Here is a 19,982-nt window from a genome sequence, read left to right as displayed (position 1 = left end):
CTCCCACCTCCTCTCCCCTTCCTCAGCCACCCTCTCAGCTACCTGCACACCACCAGGCTCCTTGTGCCGACTCTAACATCTTCCCTTCTCCTTGAAGCCCCCAATATGGTCTCCTTCCTTTCTTGTTCCTTCTTCCACACATACCCTGCCTTCCAGAATTGGCTGAATCAACTACTTTTCCTTAATGCTGGAAAACTACTGCCTCTTTCCTCAAAGATTTCATGATGGAAATTTGCAAACTTTCAAAATATTGAAAGAAAGATACCATGGCTATCCACGTGGGTGTTCACCACCCGTGCTCTGCGGGCAGTACTTTGTTGCACTTTTCTCCCCATGTCTCTGTCAGTCTCCATGCAGTCCCCCAGCCCCTCTCGAGTGGGATGAGTTTACAGTCAGCATGCTTCCTCACACACTGACCTGAACACTGCAGCCCATACTGCCATTGTTCCCTAGGTCTCAGTGTTTGTTTCCAGTCTTCCTTTGAATAGAAATTTACCTGCAGTGAAATGTACAGATCACATGTGTTCCTCTGTGAGCTCCGACAGTCCCGTGCCTGGCAGTGCAGAGTCCCATGTACAGCTCACGCGTGTTCCTCTGTGAGCTCCGACAGTCCCATGCCTGGCAGTTCAGAGGCCCATGTACAGCTCACACGTGCTCCCCTCTGAGCTCCGACAGAGTCCCGTGCTTGGCAGTGCAGAGTCCCATGTACAGCTCATGCGTGTTCCTCTGTGAGCTCCGACAGAGTCCTGTGCCTGGCAGTGCAGAGTCCCATGTACAGCTCACGCATGTTCCTCTGTGAGCTCTGACAGTCCTGTGCCTGGCAGTGCAGAGTCCCATGTACAGCTCACGCGTGCTCCTCTGTGAGCTCCGACAGAGTCCCGTGCCTGGCAGTGCAGAGTCCCATGTACAGCTCACGTGTGTTCCTCTGTGAGCTCCAACAGTCCCGTGCCTGGCGGTGCAGAGTCCCATGTACAGCTCATGCGTGTTCCTCTGTGAGCTCTGACAGTCCCGTGCCTGGCAGTGCAGAGTCCCATGTACAGCTCACGCGTGTTCCTCTGTGAGCTCTGACAGTGCCGTGCCTGGCAGTGCAGAGTCCCATGTACAGCTCATGCATGCTCCCCTGTGAGCTCCGACAGAGTCCCGTGCTTGGCAGTGCAGAGTCCCATGTACAGCTCACGCGTGTTCCTCTGTGAGCTCTGACAGTCCCGTGCTTGGCAGTGCAGAGTCCCATGTACAGCTCATGCGTGCTCCTCTGTGAACTCCAATAGTCCCGTGCCTGGCAGTGCAGAGCCTGTCATGCATATCACTGTCCCCACGTGGGTCCTGCATACCCCTTGCCCTCAGGCAGTGCCTTCCTTCCCACTGGCACTGATGCTGATTTCTGTCATCTTGGATTAGTTTTGCCTCTTTCTTTCTTTTCTTTTTTTATTGAGACTGAGTTTCACTCTTGTCGCCTAGTCTGGAGGGCAGTGGCCCCATCTCAGCTCACTGCAACTTCCACTCCCAGGTTCAAGTGATTCTCCTGCCTCAGCCTCCTGAGTAGCTGGGATTACAGGGACCCACCACCACACCCAGCTAATTTTTGTGGGGTTTTTTTTTTTTTTTTTTGAGAAGGAGTTTCTCTCTTGTTACCCAGGCTGGAGTGCAATGGCACGATCTTGGCTCACTGCAACCTCCGCCTCCTGGGTTCAGGCAATTCTCCTGTCTCAGCCTCCTGAGTAGCTGGGATTACAGGCACGTGCCACCATGCCCAGCTAATTTTTTGTATTTTTAGTAGAGACGGGGTTTCACCTTGTTGACCAGGATGGTCTCGATCTCCTGACCTTGTGATCCACCCGCCTCGGCCTCCCAAAGTGCTAGGATTACAGGCTTGAGCCACCGCGCCCGGCCGATTTTTGTGTTTTTAGTAGAGATGGGATTTTACCACGTTGGCAGGGCTGGTCTCGAACTCCTGACCACAAGTGATTCACCCGCTTTGGCCTCCCAAAGTGCTGGGATGACAGACGTGAACCACTGCGCCCGGCCAGTTTCTGCTCTCTTGAGGACTCGTATGCTCTCACTTGGCTTCTGTCCTCAGCACAGCTTCTCTGATATTTCTCCATGTGGTTTGCATGTTTTGGACTCTCTGGTCCAGTGTGGAGTAGTGTCCACTGTGTGCTTGTACCAAATTTTGTTTCTTTATTCTCCTGGTAATGGGCACATTTGTGTACAAGTCTTTGCGTGGACACGTGTCTTCCAGTCCTTGGGGCCTGTATCTAGGAGTGGGACGGCTGGTCATGTACTGAGTGTACTTGGTTTCTTGTAAGACTGCCAGCTGTTCTTCACAGAGGCTGTGCTGTTTCACTCTCATCATTTCCTATACACTGTCCATCTTAAGTCAAGCTCTGAAGCTCTGCATAGGCCTCATTTCCTCATCTTTGGCCAGCTGGTGTAGTAGTGACAGTGGCAGGCTCTTTTCCCTCCTTCCTGCACGTGTAGGAGAATTCAGACCTTGGCTGGGGCCTGCCGAGTCGGCAGGTGCAGTCAGGTTGACGGGTGCCCTTGGACCTCAGGTCTTGTCTGTCTCCTCCACAAAATGATTGCCTGACGGTGTCTCTAAGGTGCTGTGTTTTCTCAAATGCCAAGTCCCTAGATCGCTCTGGGGAACGTGCTGTGTATTGTCTCCCGTTTATTACTCTTTATTCGACTGTGTTCCTTCACCCATGAACATGTTATGGGACCAGCATGGCCTCTGTGCTAGGCTGGCCCCAAGGCCTCTGTGGTGAACCAGCACCAGAGCAAGGCCAGCAGGCGGCAGCAGGAGGACAAATGGGTGAGGTGCTGGCACTGTCAACGTAGCAGGCTGGGGCTGAGATGGCAACCACGCAGCCCAGCTCTAGGTAGGCAGCCCTTTCTGAGGAGAGGCGGAGGGGAGAAAGGATACCCTGACAACCAGGTGAAGACCACCTGGCCCTGGTGAGGAAGTCATCCTGAGGTAGGGCGAGGGGCCCAAGATGAGGGTGGAGAGAGACTGCCAGCCCTGGAGGCTGAGAGGATTATGCAGGCAAGCTCTGGGTCAAGGGGGCTTGCAGAGCAGGTGGCCACAGACCCTCAGGAGACAGCATTGGCAGGAGAAGGGGGAGGAAGAGAGAGGGCAGTCAGGAGACCTCAGAGTCTGCAGAGTGAGTACCAGGAGGTTGAAGCTGATGGGGCTGTGACTCTCGGTCTAACTGATACACTGCAACCCTTAAGTAACATTTTTTGAGTATAGGTGTGTACTTCAAAAGTTTATTTAAGTTTCGTCCTTCTGCACAAAGCTTTCAGTAGTGGCTTTGTGAGAATTTGGCATCTCGAATCCCGTGCCTTGAGGCTTGCTGCAGGTCCTCTGTCTCGGCCTTCTGGAAAGTCCCATTCTCTTCAGGTTACCCCTGGGACATGGCAGCTGTGCCATGACCCTCAGGGATGAGTTTATCCTCTGACTGGTTCACTGGTTAGCTCTAGGGAGAGTCTAGGTGTAAGCTTTTTCCTCTTAGTTTAAAAAATCCATTATGGGCCAGGCACAGTGGCTCATACCTGTAATCCCAGCACTTTGGAAGGCCAACATGCAAGGATCGCTTGAAGGCAGAAATTCAAGACCAGCCTTGGCAACATTTTGAGATCCTGTCTCTACAAAAAATAAAAATAAAAAATAAATAAAAATCCAGTCAGGCATGGTGGCTCACACCTGTAATCCCAGCACTTTGGGAGGCTGAGTCAGGTGGATCATGAGGTAAGGAGTTCAAGACCAGCCTGGCCAAGATGATGCAACCCCATCTCTACTAAAAATATAAAAATTAGCCAGATATGATGGCGGGCACCTGTAATCCCAGCTACTTGGGAGGCTGAGGCAGAGAATTGCTGGAACCCAGGAGGCGGAGGTTGCAGTAAGCCGAGGTCGTGCCACTGCTCGCCAGCCTGAGCGACAGAGCAAGCCTCTGTCTCCAAAAAAAACAATCCATCATGTTTTCTTCTTTGATGCATCAGTTAGTTATTTCAATGCTATCTTAATTTCTAAATGAATTTTCAAGTCCTGTCATTGGCTGGGCATGGTGGCTCATGCCTGTAATCCCAGCACTTGGGAGGCTGAGGTGAGAGGATCACTTAAGCCCAGAAGTTTGAGACCAGCCTGAACAACATAGTGAGACCTTGGCTGTGCAAAAAGTAAAAAAGTGGTCGGGCATTGTGGCGCACGCCTGTAGTCACAGCTACTTGGGAGGCTGAGGTGGGAGCGTCTCTTCATCCCAGGAGGTGGAGGCTGCAGTGAACTGTGTTTGCGCCACTGCACTCCGGCCTGGTGACAGACCCTGTCTCAAAAATAAATAAAAAACGAAAAAAATTTTGCCATTAATTCCAAACCGAATTTTGTGTGTAATAAAGAATGTGATCTTTCTGACACTGGTGCTTTGGTATTTGTTGGGTTGGTTTTGTGGCCTCGTGGCTGGGTGGTTTTTATTCATGTGATGGGCATGTGTGAGAGGACACTTCTTTCTAGCCATCGGTCCCCTGAGTTTACGTAGGTGCCACCTGGAGACTCTCACGTCTGCTTGGTCTGTCGCAGGCAGGAGAAAAGCCCCTGATGAAGCTCGCAGCTTTGTCATTTTTGTTTTGTGTAGCTGTGTTTCATCTTCACCCTTAAGTCAAGGATTACTGGGTGCAGGCTTCTAGATTGATGGTGAGGGAGGCTGGGGACCCCCAGAACTGGCTGTCATCAGAGAGGCCTCTGTTCGGGGCTGAGATGGGTGCATGGAGGCCAAGTACAAGACACCAGGCGGCAATGACCACTTCCATGAAAAACATGAAGTGGAGTGAGAGAGCCTGTGCTTCAAGAATACTTCCCGGCCCAGTAACAAACCGTATATATATGTTTTTTTTGAGATGGAGTCTCACTCTGTCACCCAGGCTGGAATGCGGTGGTGCGGTCTCGGCTCACTGTAACCTCCCGCCCCCAGGTTCAAGTGATTCTCTTGCCTCAGCTTCCCGAGTAGCTAGATTACAGGTGCCTGCCACTGCTCCCAGCTTATTTTTGTGTGTGTTTTTAGTAGAGACGGGATTTTACCTTCTTGGCCAGGCTGGTCTTGAACTCCTGACCTCGTGATCCACCTGCCTCGGCGTCCCTAAATGCTGGGATTACAGGCGTGAGCCACCATGCCCAGCCACAAACCATATTTTACATAGTCATAATAATTAAATTGAATATTGATGCAACCAAAGATGGCGACGTAAGTGTTCTGGAGGATTGGAGGAAGGGAAACGCGGCAGAGTGTAGGGTGGCAGGGCATCTCATGGGGATTGGTTAGAAAATACAGAGGGAAGTATATACGAGTTTAGAGGGAGCGGACCAACCTGGGCAGCATTTGGAGATCCTGTAAAAAATACTGTTTAGAAAATACAGAGGGGGACCGGGCGCGGTGGCTCAAGCCTGTAATCCCAGCACTTTGGGAGGCCGAGGCGGGTGGATCACAAGGTTAAGAGATCGAGACCATCCTGGTCAACATGGTGAAACCCCGTCTCTACTAAAAATACAAAAAATTAGCTGGGCATGGTGGTGCGTGCCTATAATCCCAGCTACTCAGGAGGCTGAGGCAGGAGAATTGCCTGAACCCGGGAGGCGGAGGTTGCGGTGAGCCGAGATCGTGCCATTGCACTCCAGCCTGGGTAACAAGAGCGAAACTCTGTCTCAAAAAAAAAAAAAAAAAAAAACAGAGGGAAGTAGATATGAGTTTAGAGGGGAGTGGACCAACCTGGGCAACATTTGGAGATCCTGTAAAAAATACAAAAGTTTTGTATTTTGTGGGTGGCCTGTTAGTAGCCACGGCCTCTCAGCACTGGCTCCCTTTTTTTTTTTTTTTTTTTTTGAGATGCAGTCTCACTCTGTCGCCTAGGCTGGAGTGCAGTGGCATGATATCTTGGCTCACTGCAACTTCCACCTTCCAGTTTCAAGTGATTCTCTTGCCTCAGCCTCCTGAGTAGGTGAGACCACAGGCTTGCGCCACCACGCTCGTCTAATTTTTTGTGTTTTTAGTAGAGACAGTGTTTGGTCATGTTGGCCAGGCTGGTCTCAAACTCCTGACCTCAAGTGATCCACCCGCCTCAGCCTTCCAAAGTGCTGGGATTACAGGCGTGAGCCACTGTGCCCAGCCAGCAGTGGTTCATTTTCTAGTGACAGCCACATGTGTGAAATCACAGCGAACAGGACTGTGACTCTATGTATTTTGTATAAAACTGGGAAGTCTTTGTTGTGACTGCTCATTTTGTTATAAATGTTACAGATAACTCATTTCCTCAGTGCCACAAGGACTGAGAGCACTCAGTGCCCTGGCCAGTCAGTGGGTGCTGGTCTTGGTTTGTCACAGGGTAAACTTGCTCTGTACAATGTGGCTGTCAGCGCGCGTTCCTGGGCCTGTAACCGAGGGTAGCCTGCAGGAGATTTGGGTTGAGATATGTTTTCTCAGGGGTCAAGGATACAACCTGTTATGGAGAGTTAAGATGGGCGTTTTGTAGGCTTGGGCAGGTGAGGTGCTCAGATCCCTCTGCAGGGTCAACGCTAGGAAGAGCAGTGGCCCCGGGTACCATGGTCTGGGCGGGAGGGAGCCACCTGGGTCCATGGTTCTCTCCACCGGCTGGGGGTTGATCTATTCCTGTGGACCGTGGCTAACTTGAAATAGGGCAGGTTCAGCTCTAGAGGTTCCCAGGAGGCCTTGGCTTGGAAGGTGCCCACTCTCAGCTCAGGAGTCAGGGTGTCCTCCCAGCAGACCCATTTCCTGGGGTCAGAGACGCCCACCTAGCAAAATGAAGCCTCCATCCCAGCCTGCTGCTCTCGAACAGCATGATACTCTGTCTGGGAAGCCTGGGGGCTGCTAGCCGTGGACTGTGGCTGCCTTGTGGTTGCTGGCATCTTGGCTTAGTGACTGAAGAGGTGAGACAGTGATCGTCCGAGGACAGCCCATCTCCAGATGTTTCTGCCAGCCACCTGACACACCAAGGTGGGCCTTCTCCCAGACACTGTCCCCTTCCTCCCTCCTTGCCTTCACCTGGACCAATCCCACAACAGCTGGGGCACCCCTCTCTCCTTCCCAGCAGTGGATAGATGGGCCTGGGAGGGCTCCTCTGGCTGTCTACTTGATGGGACAGTGAGCTAGTCATCATGAGCCAGCCAGGGCACTCCTATTTCACTGCAGGAGAGCTCGAGCCAAGCTGGTGGAGGTAGCTGCAGCTGAGGGAGAGCACAGCTGGGACTTGTGAGGACTGTTGATGGCGACACATGGGGCAGCAGGCCCATGAGTGCTGTTGAACCAGCCTGTTCCAGGCTCTGCGACCTAGCATGAAACGGAAGTGTCCTTGGGAGCTGGCTTCCTGGTGGGAGACAGACCACAAACTGAGACGGGAGCTAGGGAGGTAGAGGGACAGGGAGGCCTCTCAGAATGTCCCGAATGGGTAGGCAGCATCCCAGCAGGGCTGCACTGTGCATGTTTGGGGGCCTGACGGAGGCAGGGTCAGAAGGAGGAGGTGAGAGGCAGTCCTCACGATTCTGTCTCCAGCCCCAAGCTCCTGAAGAGGTGGTGGGACATCCCTGAGAACTGGTGTGAGAAGTGGGACACTGAGCCGACCACAGAGTAGGGTGGGCATCAGGGAGAGTTGCTGGGGCTTCAGGGAGAGGGAGGTGCTGGGGCTTCAGGGAGAGGAGGGTGCTGGGGCTTCAGGGAGAGGGGGGTGCTGGGGCTTCAGAGAGAGGGGCGTGCTGGGGCTTCAGGGAGAGGGGGGTGCTGGGGCTTCAGGGAGGGGGTGTGCTGGAGCTTCAGGGAGAGGGGGGTGCTGGGGCTTCAGGGAGGGGTGTGCTGGAGCTTCAGGGAGAGGGGGGTGCTGGGGCTTCAGGGAGAGGGGGGTGCTGGGGCTTCAGGGAGGATGTGCCACCATGGCATTGGACACATGGCCTCTGGGGCTGCAGGCTCTGCTTTGCTTTTGTGTAATTTAATGTCATCATTTATGTTTCATTAGGAAGGAGAGTGAAAATAGAGTAAAACAAAGTCGAAGATGATGTTGAAATTATTTCATAGCATTTAGAAGAAAGGAAAACATGGATGAGGCGTGGTGGCTCATGCCCGTATTCCTGGCACTTTGGGAGGCCAAGGTGGGTAGATCATTTGAGGTCAGGAGTTCAAGACTAGCCTGGAACATGGTGAAATCCTGTCTCTACTAAAAATACAAAAATTACCCAGGCGTGGTGGCACTTACCTATAATACCAGCTACTTGGGAGGCTGAGACGGGAGAATTACTTGAATCTGGAAGGTGGAGATTGCAATGAGCTGAGATCTTGCTATTGCACTCCAGCCTGGGGGACAAGATTGAAACTCTGTCTCAAAAAGGAAAACGTGATCACCCCACCGCCTTTCAGCCCACATTTACTTCAGCTGTTACCAGCGTGGCTGCAGCAGCCTGTGTTGTCTGTCAGCCCCGTCTGGTCTGCGCCAGGGAGTGGCCACCAGGATGTGCTGACCTAGTTTGCAGGGAAGCACGAGGAGGCTTCACCGTCACAGCCACAGGCCTTGTTTCAGGAATAGAACGAGATAGAGAGGGAATTGTTCCAAATAGGCCATTGCTGTGCCCCCACACACCCCTCAGGCTCTGGAAGAGTAAGATAAATGCACATGAAAAATTCCCAATTAATTGAAAATTGTTTTAGTTCTTACGGAGAAAACTGACATGAGAATCGTATTTAGTTCCTACCAAGAATATAAAAACGCCATCTGTGTTCATGTCTCTTGCTCCGCCATCTGGGGCAAGACTCTCAGATTGTTTGCCCCCGTCAGAACCTGAGCTCTCATCCACTGTGTCCGAAACGCTCGGCTGTGTTTTGAAAGGTTTCAGTTCCGCGTTTTGGTGCTGAGAATGCAGGCAAGACTGTTCGCATTTTAAAATGTAATTTAATTTAATTTTTTTTTGTTTTTTTTTTTTGTTTGTTTGTTTTTTTTTTTTGTGAGACAGAGTTTCGCTCTTGTTACCCAGGCTGGAGTGCAATGGCGCAATCTCGGCTCACCGCAACCTCCGCCTCCTGGGTTCAGGCAATTCTCCTGCCTCAGCCTCCTGAGTAGCTGGGATTATAGGCACGCGCCACCATGCCCGGCTAATTTTTTTGTATTTTTAGTAGAGACGGGGTTTCACCATGTTGACCAGGTTGGTCTCGATCTCTTGACCTTGTGATCCACCCGCCTCGGCCTCCCAAAGTGCTGGGATTACAGGCTTGAGCCACCGCGCCCGGCCTTTTTTTTTTCTTTTGAGACGAGTCTTGCTCTGTCGCCAGGCGCCAGGCTAGAGTGCAGCAGCACGATCTTGACTCACTGCAGCCTCCACCTCCCGGGTTAAAGCAATTCTCCTCCTTCAGCCTCCGGAGTAGCTGGGACTACAGGTGCGCGCCACCACGCCCAGCTAATTTTTGTATTTTTTAGTAGAGATGGGGTTTCACCATGTTGGCCAGGATGGTCTTGATCTCTTGACCTTGTGATCCGCCCGGCTCGGCCTCCCAAAGTGCTGGGATTAGAGGCATGAGCCACCATGCCCAGCCTAATTTTTTATTTTTAAATTTATTACTTATGAGACAGGGTCTCACTCCGTCACCCAGGTTTGAGTGCAGTGGCGCAGTCTCAGCTCACTGTGGCCTCCGCCTCCAGGCCCAAGCAGTTCTCGTGCTTCAGCCTCCCGAGTAGCTGGGACTACAGGTGTGCGCCCACCACACCTGGCTGATTTTTTAAGCAGAGACAGGGCTTCACCATGTTGGCCAGGCTGGTCTTGAACTCCTGATCTCAAGTGATCCACTGCCTCAGCCTCCCAAAGTGTTGGGATTACAGACGTGAGCCACCATGCCCTGCCTTTATTTTTAATAGACACTGGCTCTTTGCTATGTTGCCCAGGTCAGTCTTGAACTCCTGGACTTAAGCAGTCCTCTAGCATCAGTCTTCCAAAGTGCTGGGATTATAGGTGTGAGCCACCATGCCCAATCTCCAGTTTTCTTTTTTCTTTGAGACGGGGTCTTGCTCTGGAAAGTCGTGGTTGCAGTCTTGGCTAACTGCATCTTCTGTATCCATGGCTCAAGCCTCCAGAGTAGCTGAGACTACAGGTGTGTGCTATCAGGCCCACCTAATTTTTTTTTTTTTTTTTTGAGACAGAATCTCACTCTGTGGTCCAGCCTGGAGTGTAGTGGTGCCATTTGGGCTCACTGAAACCTCTGTCTCCCAGGTTCAAGTGGTTCTCCTGCTTCAGTCTCCTGAGTAGTTGAGATTACAGGTGTTTACCACTATGCCCGGCTAATTTTTACTATTTTTAGTAGAAATGGGGTCTCACCATGTAGGTCAGGCTTATCTTGAACTCTTAACCTCAAATTATCCTCCCACCTCAGCCTCCCAAAGTGTTGGGATTACTAGTGTGAGCCACTGCATTTGGCCTAATTTTTTTATTTTTTGTAGAGATGGGGTTTTACCATGTTGCCCAGGCTAGTCTCAGTCTCCTGGGCTGAAGCAGTCCACCTGCCTCAGCCTCCCAAAGTGCAGACATAGGCCACCACGCCTGGCCCCAACTTTCACTTTAAAAATAAGTGGAATACTTACTCAATACCTTTAACACAATCTGTGGGCTTCACAGGCAAGCAGGCTCCAGCTTGGTTGGGAGCCCTGTTCCGGGACAGGCTTGGTAAGTAAGTATTGCTATGTTGCAAGTAGCTGGTATATTTTAAGCAAGTGGTTGAATGAATAGTGAGACAGTGTGAGGACACCTGTCTTCTGTCACTCGCAGGCCTCAGGAGGTGCTTTGATTGTGAATATATCACCGAGAGGCTGGAAAAAAGGAAAAGCCAGTGCCTTTTCCTACAGGAGGAGAGGCAGGTGCTGCGGGATTGGTTACGTTTGCAAAGTGATGTCTCTGTAGCCGATGTAGGAAGTACAGCCTGTCTGTCGTGAGAAGGTAGCTTTTCCTTTAAAGTTTTTCTCATAAAACATTGATTACAGAAGATGAGCAAAAAGAAGAAAATGAAAACTGCATGAGCCCAGCACCCAGGAAAAGGTGGTGTTTTCATAGTATTTCATGATACCTACACCTTCCCATGTAAATGTTTTTAAAGGTTTAAACCTAACACTTTAAGGCTGTGAGCAGTTTTACAGAGCTCAACATCTTGCTCATTATTTCTTTTAAGAAATAAAAAGTTCGGCCGGGCGCGGTGGCTCAAGCCTGTAATCCCAGCACTTTGGGAGGCCGAGGCGGGTGGATCACGAGGTCAAGAGATCGAGACCATCCTGGTCAACATGGTGAAACCCCGTCTCTACCAAAAATACAAAAAATTAGCTGGGCATGGTAGCGCATGCCTGTAATCCCAGCTACTCAGGAGGCTGAGGCAGGAGAATTGCCTGAACCCAGGAGGCAGAGGTTGCGGTGAGCTGAGATCGCGCCATTGCACTCCAGCCTGGGTAACAAGAGCGAAACTCCCTCTCATAAAAAAAAAAAAAAAAAAAGAGAGAGAAATAAAAAGTTGGCCGGGTGCGGTAACGCACACCTGTAAGCCCAGCACTTTGGGAGGCCGAGGTGGGTGAGTCACGAGGTCAAAAGTTCAAGACCAGCCTGGCCAACATGGTGAAACCCTGTCTCTTAATAAATAAATAAATAAAAATAAAAAGTTAATTTCTTACGTGCTTCCTCCTCAGAATTCTAGCCAGAAGCCTTGTTCCCGTGGGGGATGTGGCTCTGACCCATCTGCCAGGCTGCCTTCTATCCCTGGATTTCTCACGCTCACTACCTTGCTTGTCCTGACCCCCCAGGGCTCCCAACTCCCACACATCAGTCCCTGGGGGCATCCTTCTCAGGGATCCCCAAGGCTAGCAGGGGCCCCCTCACCAGGTGGCTGGGGGTGGCCTGCTGAGCATGGGGTCTTTTCCCCGCAGATCCCGATGGCCAGCGCTATGGCGGCGTTGCATCTGCCCAAGACGAGGAACCCCTGGCCTGCCCGGACGAGTTTGATGACTTCGTTACCTATGAGGCAAGTGGTTTTCACCCTGGAGCTTAGGGGAAGTCTGGCATCCACCTCTTCCATTATGCCCCACAGGTCATGCCTCCTGCCCCCGGGCTGTCTTCAGTAGAAGCTGGCATGGAGGGAGGGCCTCCTGCCTATGTGCACCGTGGGGCTCTGTGGCTGGTGGGCTCTGAGGGCTTTGGCTGTGACAGGAGGCCCATAGTTTTCTGTCCCACACGCCCTCAGTTTGGGCAGGAGTCCTCCCCCGGGGCCTGTCACCCAGCAGAGGCTGGGTGGACAGTGATGTCATGACCACTGCCAGGCACAGGTGGAGCAGACAGCTTGGGAGGATTCCTTTTGTCAACTTTCAAATGATTTTCTGTGTTTGGGGATGTCTGACTAATGCCTGCCCCTGCGTGGCTTCCTCCATCCTGCTCTCATATGCAGCCAGGGTTGTCACGGTGCTGTGTTGTCTCCTGTCACTGTGGGTCCCGTGTTCATAACACAGCTGCAGAGAGGGTCTATGAGCACAGCGTGATCTACAGAGTGTAACCACGCCTGCTGGTCTGGAGGGTGGGATTCCAGGAGAGCCACGTGGCTGCCATCAGAAATGTTTTCTTCTTCACAAAATGCATTAAGTTGAACCTTAGCGCTTGTGGGGCTCTGGGAAGGTGGAGGTGGCAGCCAGCAGCTCTGGTCAGCCTGCTGCTGAGCAAAGGCACTGGAAGTGAGGCTGAGCTGCCAGTCGGTGGGGCCTGGGCTTCTCATGTCAGTCCTCTGAGCACTGACTCCTTGAAAGATAAGGCTGCCAGAGGGTAGGTTTTGAGTCACTTCTGGCTGCCACTGTACTGTGGGAGCCATGGGATTCTACTCTGTTCCTTGCTCTGAGAAGCTGCCCCAGGGATTAGTCAACCTCAGGTGGCCAGCTTCACTTGTGCCCACACAGACCCTGCCCAGACCCCTCGGGTGGTCCTCCCTTCCAGCTATGTCCTGATTATCAGCTGGTCTGCAGCTTCTGGGGCAGGGCGCCCACCCTTGGTCCCAAGTTCGGCTGTGTCTTGGTGCGTTCTTTCTGCACGTGAAGCGGCGGTGAGGTGCTGGCCCAGAGGATGTGTGGTGGGAGTCAAGCCCTCTCACGTGTCTGCAGCGTGCAGGACGTGCTGGGAGACCCCAAGACCCCAGAAGGCAGCTCCTATGCCCTGAGAAGAACCTGGCTTCTTCATGAAGAGATAACCCACAGCCCTGCAGTATTACCCAGAGCTGTTGGCCTGCAGCATCTGGGGAGCTGGGCGTTCATGTGCCTGTGTACACTTTCTCACTTGTATCTGTCTTTCTGTTCCCCTCTTAGGTTTGTTACGGCATTGTTGGTTTTTTTTTTTTTTTTTTTTTTTTGAGATGGAGTTTTGCTCTTGTTACCCAGGCTAGAGTGCAATGGCGCGATCTTGGCTCACTGCAACCTCCGCCTCCTGGGTTGAGGCAATTCTCCTGCCTCAGCCTCCTGAGTAGCTGGGATTACAGGCACGCGCCGCCATGCCCAGCTAGTTTTTTTTGTATTTTTAGTAGAGACGGGGTTTCACCATGTTGACCAGGATGGTCTCGATCTCTTGACCTTGTGATCCACCCGCCTCGGCCTCCCAAAGTGCTGGGATTACAGGCCTGAGCCACCGCGCTGGGCCCATTGTTGATTTTTTATATCCTGCTTATGGTGCAGTGGCTGAAGAGGGGCCTCTCAAAAGATACATCTACCCAGAACCTGTGGCTGTGACCTTATTGGAAAAAGCTCTTTGCAGATGTAGTTCATTAAGGATCTGAAGATGACATCATGCTGGTTTTGGGTGGGCTCTAAATCCAGTGATAGGTGTCCCAGAAGAGTAGGGCAAAAACACAGGGAGAAGACATTAGGAAGACGGGGGCAGAGACTGGCCACAGCTAGGGAACTCCTGGAGCTCCCAGAAGCCAGTAGGGGCAAAGATGCATCCTCTCCTAGAGCTTTAGGCAGGAACCAGCCCCGCCAACACCTTGGCTTTGTATTTTTTGTAGAGATAGGGTTTCACCATGCTTCCCAGGCTGGTCTCAATCTCCTGGGCTGAAGCCGTCCATCTGCCTCAGCCTCCCAAAGTGCTGAAATTGTAGGCATAAGCCACTGCCTGGCCCCAACCTTCACTTTTAAAATAAGTGATTGACGTTAGCATAGATTGTGTTAAAGGTGTTGAGTAAGTAATGCTACATTATAAGCAGCTGTTATATTTTAAGCAAGTGGTTGAATTAATAGACAGTGTGAGGACACCTAAGTGTCTTTCGTAGTCACAGGCCCTGCAAGGTGCTTTGACTGTGAATATCACCAAGAGGCTGGAAGCCAATGCCTTTTCCTACAGGAGAGATGGGTGCTGCAGGATTGGTTGTGTTTGCAAAGTGATGTCTCTGTAGCTGATGTAAGAATTACAGCCTGTCTGTCATGAGAAGATAGCTTTTCCTTTAAAGTTTTTCTCATAAAACATTAATTATAGAAGAAAATCCAGAACGGAGAGCATAAACTTCTGTTTCTTCAAGCCCTGTGGTCTGTGTTAGTTTGTTGTGGCAGCCCTGGGGCATGGATACCTTGTTACATTACTCAAGGCACTGAAGGCATCAATGCATTTTATCCTTTTTTTTTTTTTTTTTTAAAGTTTATTTGGCTACAAGTTTATTCAGTGCAAAATAATCCTCTCCGATTTTACTGAGGTAGCTGACCTCGTCCACAACCAAATCTGCCTCTAAACTGGAATTCAGTTGCTGACCCACCCCAGCCTCAGCTTTCTTACTGGCACCAGGTGGCACAGCACTCCGTCTGTAGGCATCTGTCGGCTTCCTCGCTTGTGAGTCCTGCAGGTCGCTCACCCTCCAGACCTTTAGGCCTTCCAGTCTCTGGACAGCTGCAGTGTAGGGTGGCAGGCATAGTCTCCACGGGCAGATGAAAGTAATCACGGAGATGCTGGATACCCTCATTGGTAAGGCACCAGTAGAAATGTCTCCAGGCAAACGGTTCCTTCATGTAGCCTCGGGACTTGAGAGACTGCATGGCCTTCATGACATGAAGCTTGGGCACATTCTTGTTTGCTGGCTCCAGGTGCTTGGGCATGTGGATGTCCTTCTTGGCCACCATGACTGCCTCCTTAAGAAGGAGTTCATAAATGGCAATCTGGTTCTTCTTAGGCATCAGTACCTGGTGGCTGTAGGTGCTGGGGCCAGGGCTGTGCATTTTGTCCTGAAGGGCCCGTGTGGTCTGAATGGCGTGGCCCTCGAGCCTCACACTTGTCACTTCAGAAGGGTGGAACCTGACATTTCAGAGTGAACCCTTCTCATATTTTTTTTTTTTTTTTTTTTTTTGAGACAGAGTTTCGCTCTTGTTACCCAGGCTGGAGTGCAATGGCGCGATCTCGGCTCACCGCAACCTCCGCCTCCTGGGCTCAGGCAATTCTCCTGCCTCAGCCTCCTGAGTAGCTGGGATTACAGGCACATGCCACCATGCCCAGCTAATTTTTGTATTTTTGGTAGAGACGGGGTTTCACCATGTTGACCAGGATGGTCTCGATCTCTTGACCTTGTGATCCACCCGCCTCGGCCTCCCAAAGTGCTGGGATTACAGGCTTGAGCCACCGTGCCCGGCCAAACTTTTTTTTATGTTTTTTTTTGGTGGTGACTGGAATAAGTCTCCATTTCATTTTGTTGTTGTTGTTGTTGTTGTTGTTGTTGTTGTTTTAAGATGGGGTTTCACCACATTGGTCAAGCTGGTCTCGAACTCCTGACCTCAGGTGATCCGCCCACCTCAGCCTCCCAAAGTGCTGGGATTACAGGCGTGAGCCACCGCACCCGGCCCCTTCTCATATTTTTATATCCTAATTTCTTTTTTAGAATGGAGGAAATGTTTAAGTTTTTTTACTTAAAAAAATTAGTACCCTTCATGTTTTAGAGCAATTTTCGGTTCACAGAAAATCGAACATACTGTAGAGCATTCTGGTACCCTCCTAAATTTTCCTGTGAGGAACATCTTGCATTGGCGTGATAAACATTAGTTAGGGATCTACTCTAACACTGATACATTATTCTTTGTTTTGTTTTGTTTTATTTGAGACAGTCTTGCTCTATTACCCAGGCTGGAGTGTAGTGACACAATCTCGATCTTGGCTCACTGCAACCTCTGCCTCCTGGGCTCAAGTGAGCCTTCTGTCTCAGCCTCATGAGTGGCTGGGACCACACCCAGTAACCACAACGCCTGGCTAATTTTTTGTATTTTTTTGTAGAGACAGGGTTTCGCCAGGTTGCCTAGGCTAGTCTCAAACAGCTCCTGAGCTCAAGCATACCCTGCCTTGGCCTCCCAAAGTGTTGGGATTACAGTTGTGAGCCACTGCACCTGGCCTGATACATTATTATTTTTTTTTGAGACAGTTTCACTCCTTGCCCAGGTTAGAGTGTAATGGTACGATCTCGGCTCACTGCAACCTCCGCGTCCCGGTTTCAAGCAGTTCTCCTGCCTCAGCCTCCCAAGTAGCTGGGATTACAGGCATGCGCCACCACACCCAGCTAATTTTTGTATTTTTAGTAGAGATGGGGTTTCACCATGTTGGCCAGGCTGGTGTGGAACTTCCGACCTCAGGGGATCCGCCGGCCTCAGCCTCCCAAAGTGCCGGGATTTCTGGCGTGAGCCATCACGTCTGGCCTGATACGTTATTAACTGAAGTTCATAGTTTACATTAGGGTTCGCTCTTGATGTTGTATATTCCATATTTTGACAAATGTAGAATGACAGGTCCACCGTTAATGTGCCACAGAGTCGTTTCACTGCCCTAAAAGTCCTATGCTCTGGGCAAGGCACAATGCCTCATACCTGTAATCCCAGCACCTTGGAAGGCCAAGGCGCGTGGATCAATTGAGATCAGGAGTTTTAAACCAGCCTGGCCAATGTGGTGAAAACCTGTCTCTACTAAAAATACAGAAATTAGCTGGATGTGGTGGCGCACACCTGTGATCCCAGCTGCTCAGAAGCCTGAGGCAGGAGCATTGCCTGACCGCAGGAGGCGGGGGTTACAATGAGCTGAGATTGCGCCACTGTACTCCAGTCTAGGTGACAGCAAGACTCTGTCTCAAAAACAAAACAAAATCCTGTGTTCTTCTGGCTCGTCCCCCCACACCAGCCCCGACAACCACCGATCCTCAGTGTCTCTACAGCTCTGCCTTTTCCAGACGTCATGGAGCTCGAACCATCTGGCATGCAGCCTCTTCAGATGGGCTCCTTTCCGTTAGTAAATGTGCACTTACGGTTCCTCCATGTCTTGCTTTGCTTTTTAAGGGTGGGATGTAGTTTTCCACAAAGTGGAATTAAATACTGTGAAACTTATGGAAAGATTGTTCTTTTAAAAAACAGCTTGCATATCATATAATCTTAAAAAAAAATAAGCCTAATAAAGATATGAGTGGGGAATATGTTTGTTACATCAGATAGCCTATTCGGAGACCCTACCCTGGTGATCTTCAGATAAATAAACCTTTTATTGATTGATGTTGTGAAGTTGGTTCTAGTCAGACACATTTCTTTTTTTCTTTTTCTTTTTTTTTTTTTTTTTTTTGAGACGGAGTCTTGCTCTGTCACTCAGGCCCTTGGCTCACTGCAATCTCTGCCTTCTAGGTTCAAGTGATTCCCTTGCCTCAGCCTCCTGAGTAGCTGGGATTACAGACATGTGCCACCATGCCCAGCTAATTTTTGCAGTTTTAGTAGAGACGAAGTTTCACCATGTTAGTCAGGCTGGTCTTGAACTCCTGACTTCATGATCTGCTGCCTCAGCCTTCCAAAGTGCTGGGATTACAGGTGTGAGCCACCGTGCCTGGCTGAGATCCATTTCTTTTTACTGGGAGCATTGCAGTGCTTCCACTGTGTTGGTCGGGTAAAGGGTACAGTTAGTAATGGTTGAGCTGTGGCCGGGCGTGGTGGCTCAAGCCTGTAATCCCAGCACTTTGGGAGGCCGAGGCAGGTGGATCACGAGGTCAAGAGATCGAGACCATCCTGGTCAGCATGGTGAAACCCCGTCTCTACTAAAAATACAAAAAATTAGCTGGGCATGGTGATGCGTGCCTGTAATCCCAGCTACTCAGGAGGCTGAGGCAGGAGAATTGCCTGAACCCAGGAGGCGGAGGTTGCGGTGAGCCGAGATCGCGCCATTGCACTCCAGCCTGGGTAACAAGAGCGAAACTCTGTCTCAAAAAAAAAAAAAAAAAAAGTAATGGTTGAGCTGTGTTGTTCTGGCTGGGAAGGTTACTGGCTCTGCTGGCTCTGCTAGGTCGAAATGTCTTCCCAAGGATCCTTTCAGCAGGCAGCTTGTAATGGGAGTGTTGTTGCTGTGGTGTCTGAGTAAGGGGGGAAGAGTGGAAGGCGATAGACTGTGGCACCTCTTGAGTTCTCAGGCATAGTGATGTCTGAGGATCTGAGCACGTGGAGCCCAGGGGTGGTGGGGCTGTTTGTCTAGGTTTCTCAAAGAGTGAAGTGAAAGTCAGGGAGTGTAAGGTGTGTCTCACAGAATCACTGGGCCAAGCTACGTCCGGTCCTCCCTCATTCTCCCACTACCCACAGTGTCTGGAGCAAAGAGCTGCCTTAGTGCAGTGATGGCGAAATGTGTCTTTTGTACAAACCATTATCAGAAGCTTAGGAAGCCAAAAACAAAAGCCGCTCTGTTGTGAGCACTAACTAATCATTTGTTAAAGCAGCAAGGACACTTCCTGAACTTTGCCTCCCCCTCCCTGGCCAGCACCAACAGGAGGCTCATTAGAGCGTGTCTGCAGCAGGTTAAACTTTCTCCTGGGTGGCGATGTGCCTCCAGGTGAGCACACAGGCTTTGCAGAAACCCCAGCATGACCAGCAAGTAGGGGGTGACGTTGTTGTTTGAGAAAAGCTAGTGACCTGGTTGGGACGGAGACACGATGGGGAGCCCATCCCCAGCAGCATGCCCTTTCTGGAACCTGTACACAGAGCCAGGCCCCTGTGAGGCCGCCCGGCCCAGCATCTGAGGGTAAGAGGAATATTCCTTTTTCTGTGATGGAGAAAGGTTCAGGGAAGAAGGAACTATGATAGGGACAGTGTTGGCCACACTTGAGTTCCTGATGGCCCTGATCATGGGCCTTATTCTCTGTCCACTGGTCATTTGGAGGACTTAACTAGTGAATGTAACGTTTAGACATAGCAAGGTTTTCTAAGATGCACTTTGATTTTCAAGTGAGTTCATCTTAACATTTGTAATGTGTAAAAATATTAAAAGTTGGTCGCATAGTGTTTTATCCAGGAGGCAGGGAGTGAGCACGCACTGTGCTTTGAGGTATGTTTTGTCTCTGGAAGGCAGGTGACGGCTGCCCTGGAAAACTCCATGCGGTGAGGCCCTGAGCAGCAGAAGCTGAGCTGCAGGCCTGAACCGGGGAGAGAGCGTAGGCGGGTGGCTCCTGTGAGCTGAGCTGTCCGGAACCCCCAGTGGCATCCAGCCCGCCAGGGGCTCTGAGTGTGGATAGCGGTGGCATGGAAGTGGGATGTCCACAACCCCAGAGCAGATAAAGGGGTGGGTGCAGTCACTGAAGCCGCGAGGAGTGGAGGCTGAGACAGGTGGATCACGAGCTCAAGAGTTCAAGACCAGCGTGGGTAACATAGTGAAACCCTGTCTCTATTAAAAATACAAAAATTAGTTGGGCATTGTGGCAGGCGCCTTCTGCTATTTGGGAGGCTAAGGCAGGAAAATCCCTTGGACCTGGAAGGCGGAGGTTGCAGTGAGCTAAGATTGCACCACTGCACTCCAGCCTAGGCTACAGAATGAGACTCTATCCAAAAAAAAAAAAAAAGGCTGGGCATGGTGGCTCACACCTGTAATCCCAGCACTTTGGGAGGCCGAGGCAGGTGGATCACGAGGTCAGGAGATCGAGATCATCATGGCCAACATGGTGAAACCCTATCTGTACTAAATA

The 19,982-nt window shown here is 50.9% G+C and overlaps 1 protein-coding gene and 1 pseudogene across 2 annotated transcripts in view; one reads left to right on the top strand and one right to left on the bottom strand.

Moving 5' to 3' along the window:
- RAB11FIP3 (RAB11 family interacting protein 3) overlaps positions 1-19,982 on the top strand; it is a 109,715-nt gene that overhangs the window by 45,643 nt on the left and 44,090 nt on the right. For both annotated transcript variants that reach the window (XM_010338960.3, XM_003928533.4), the window contains exon 3: positions 11,941-12,035. In XM_010338960.3, coding sequence (XP_010337262.2) covers positions 11,941-12,035 — 95 coding nt within the window. The remainder of the gene's footprint in view (positions 1-11,940; positions 12,036-19,982) is intronic.
- Positions 14,653-15,246, bottom strand: LOC141580681 (small ribosomal subunit protein eS10-like; annotated as a pseudogene).

This window comes from Saimiri boliviensis, chromosome 12, assembly GCF_048565385.1.
Source record: "Saimiri boliviensis isolate mSaiBol1 chromosome 12, mSaiBol1.pri, whole genome shotgun sequence".
In the NCBI taxonomy this organism is placed as follows: Eukaryota; Metazoa; Chordata; class Mammalia; order Primates; family Cebidae; genus Saimiri; species Saimiri boliviensis.
The sequence above is the reverse complement of the archived record's forward strand: the minus strand, read 5'-3'. Positions and strand labels throughout refer to the sequence as shown.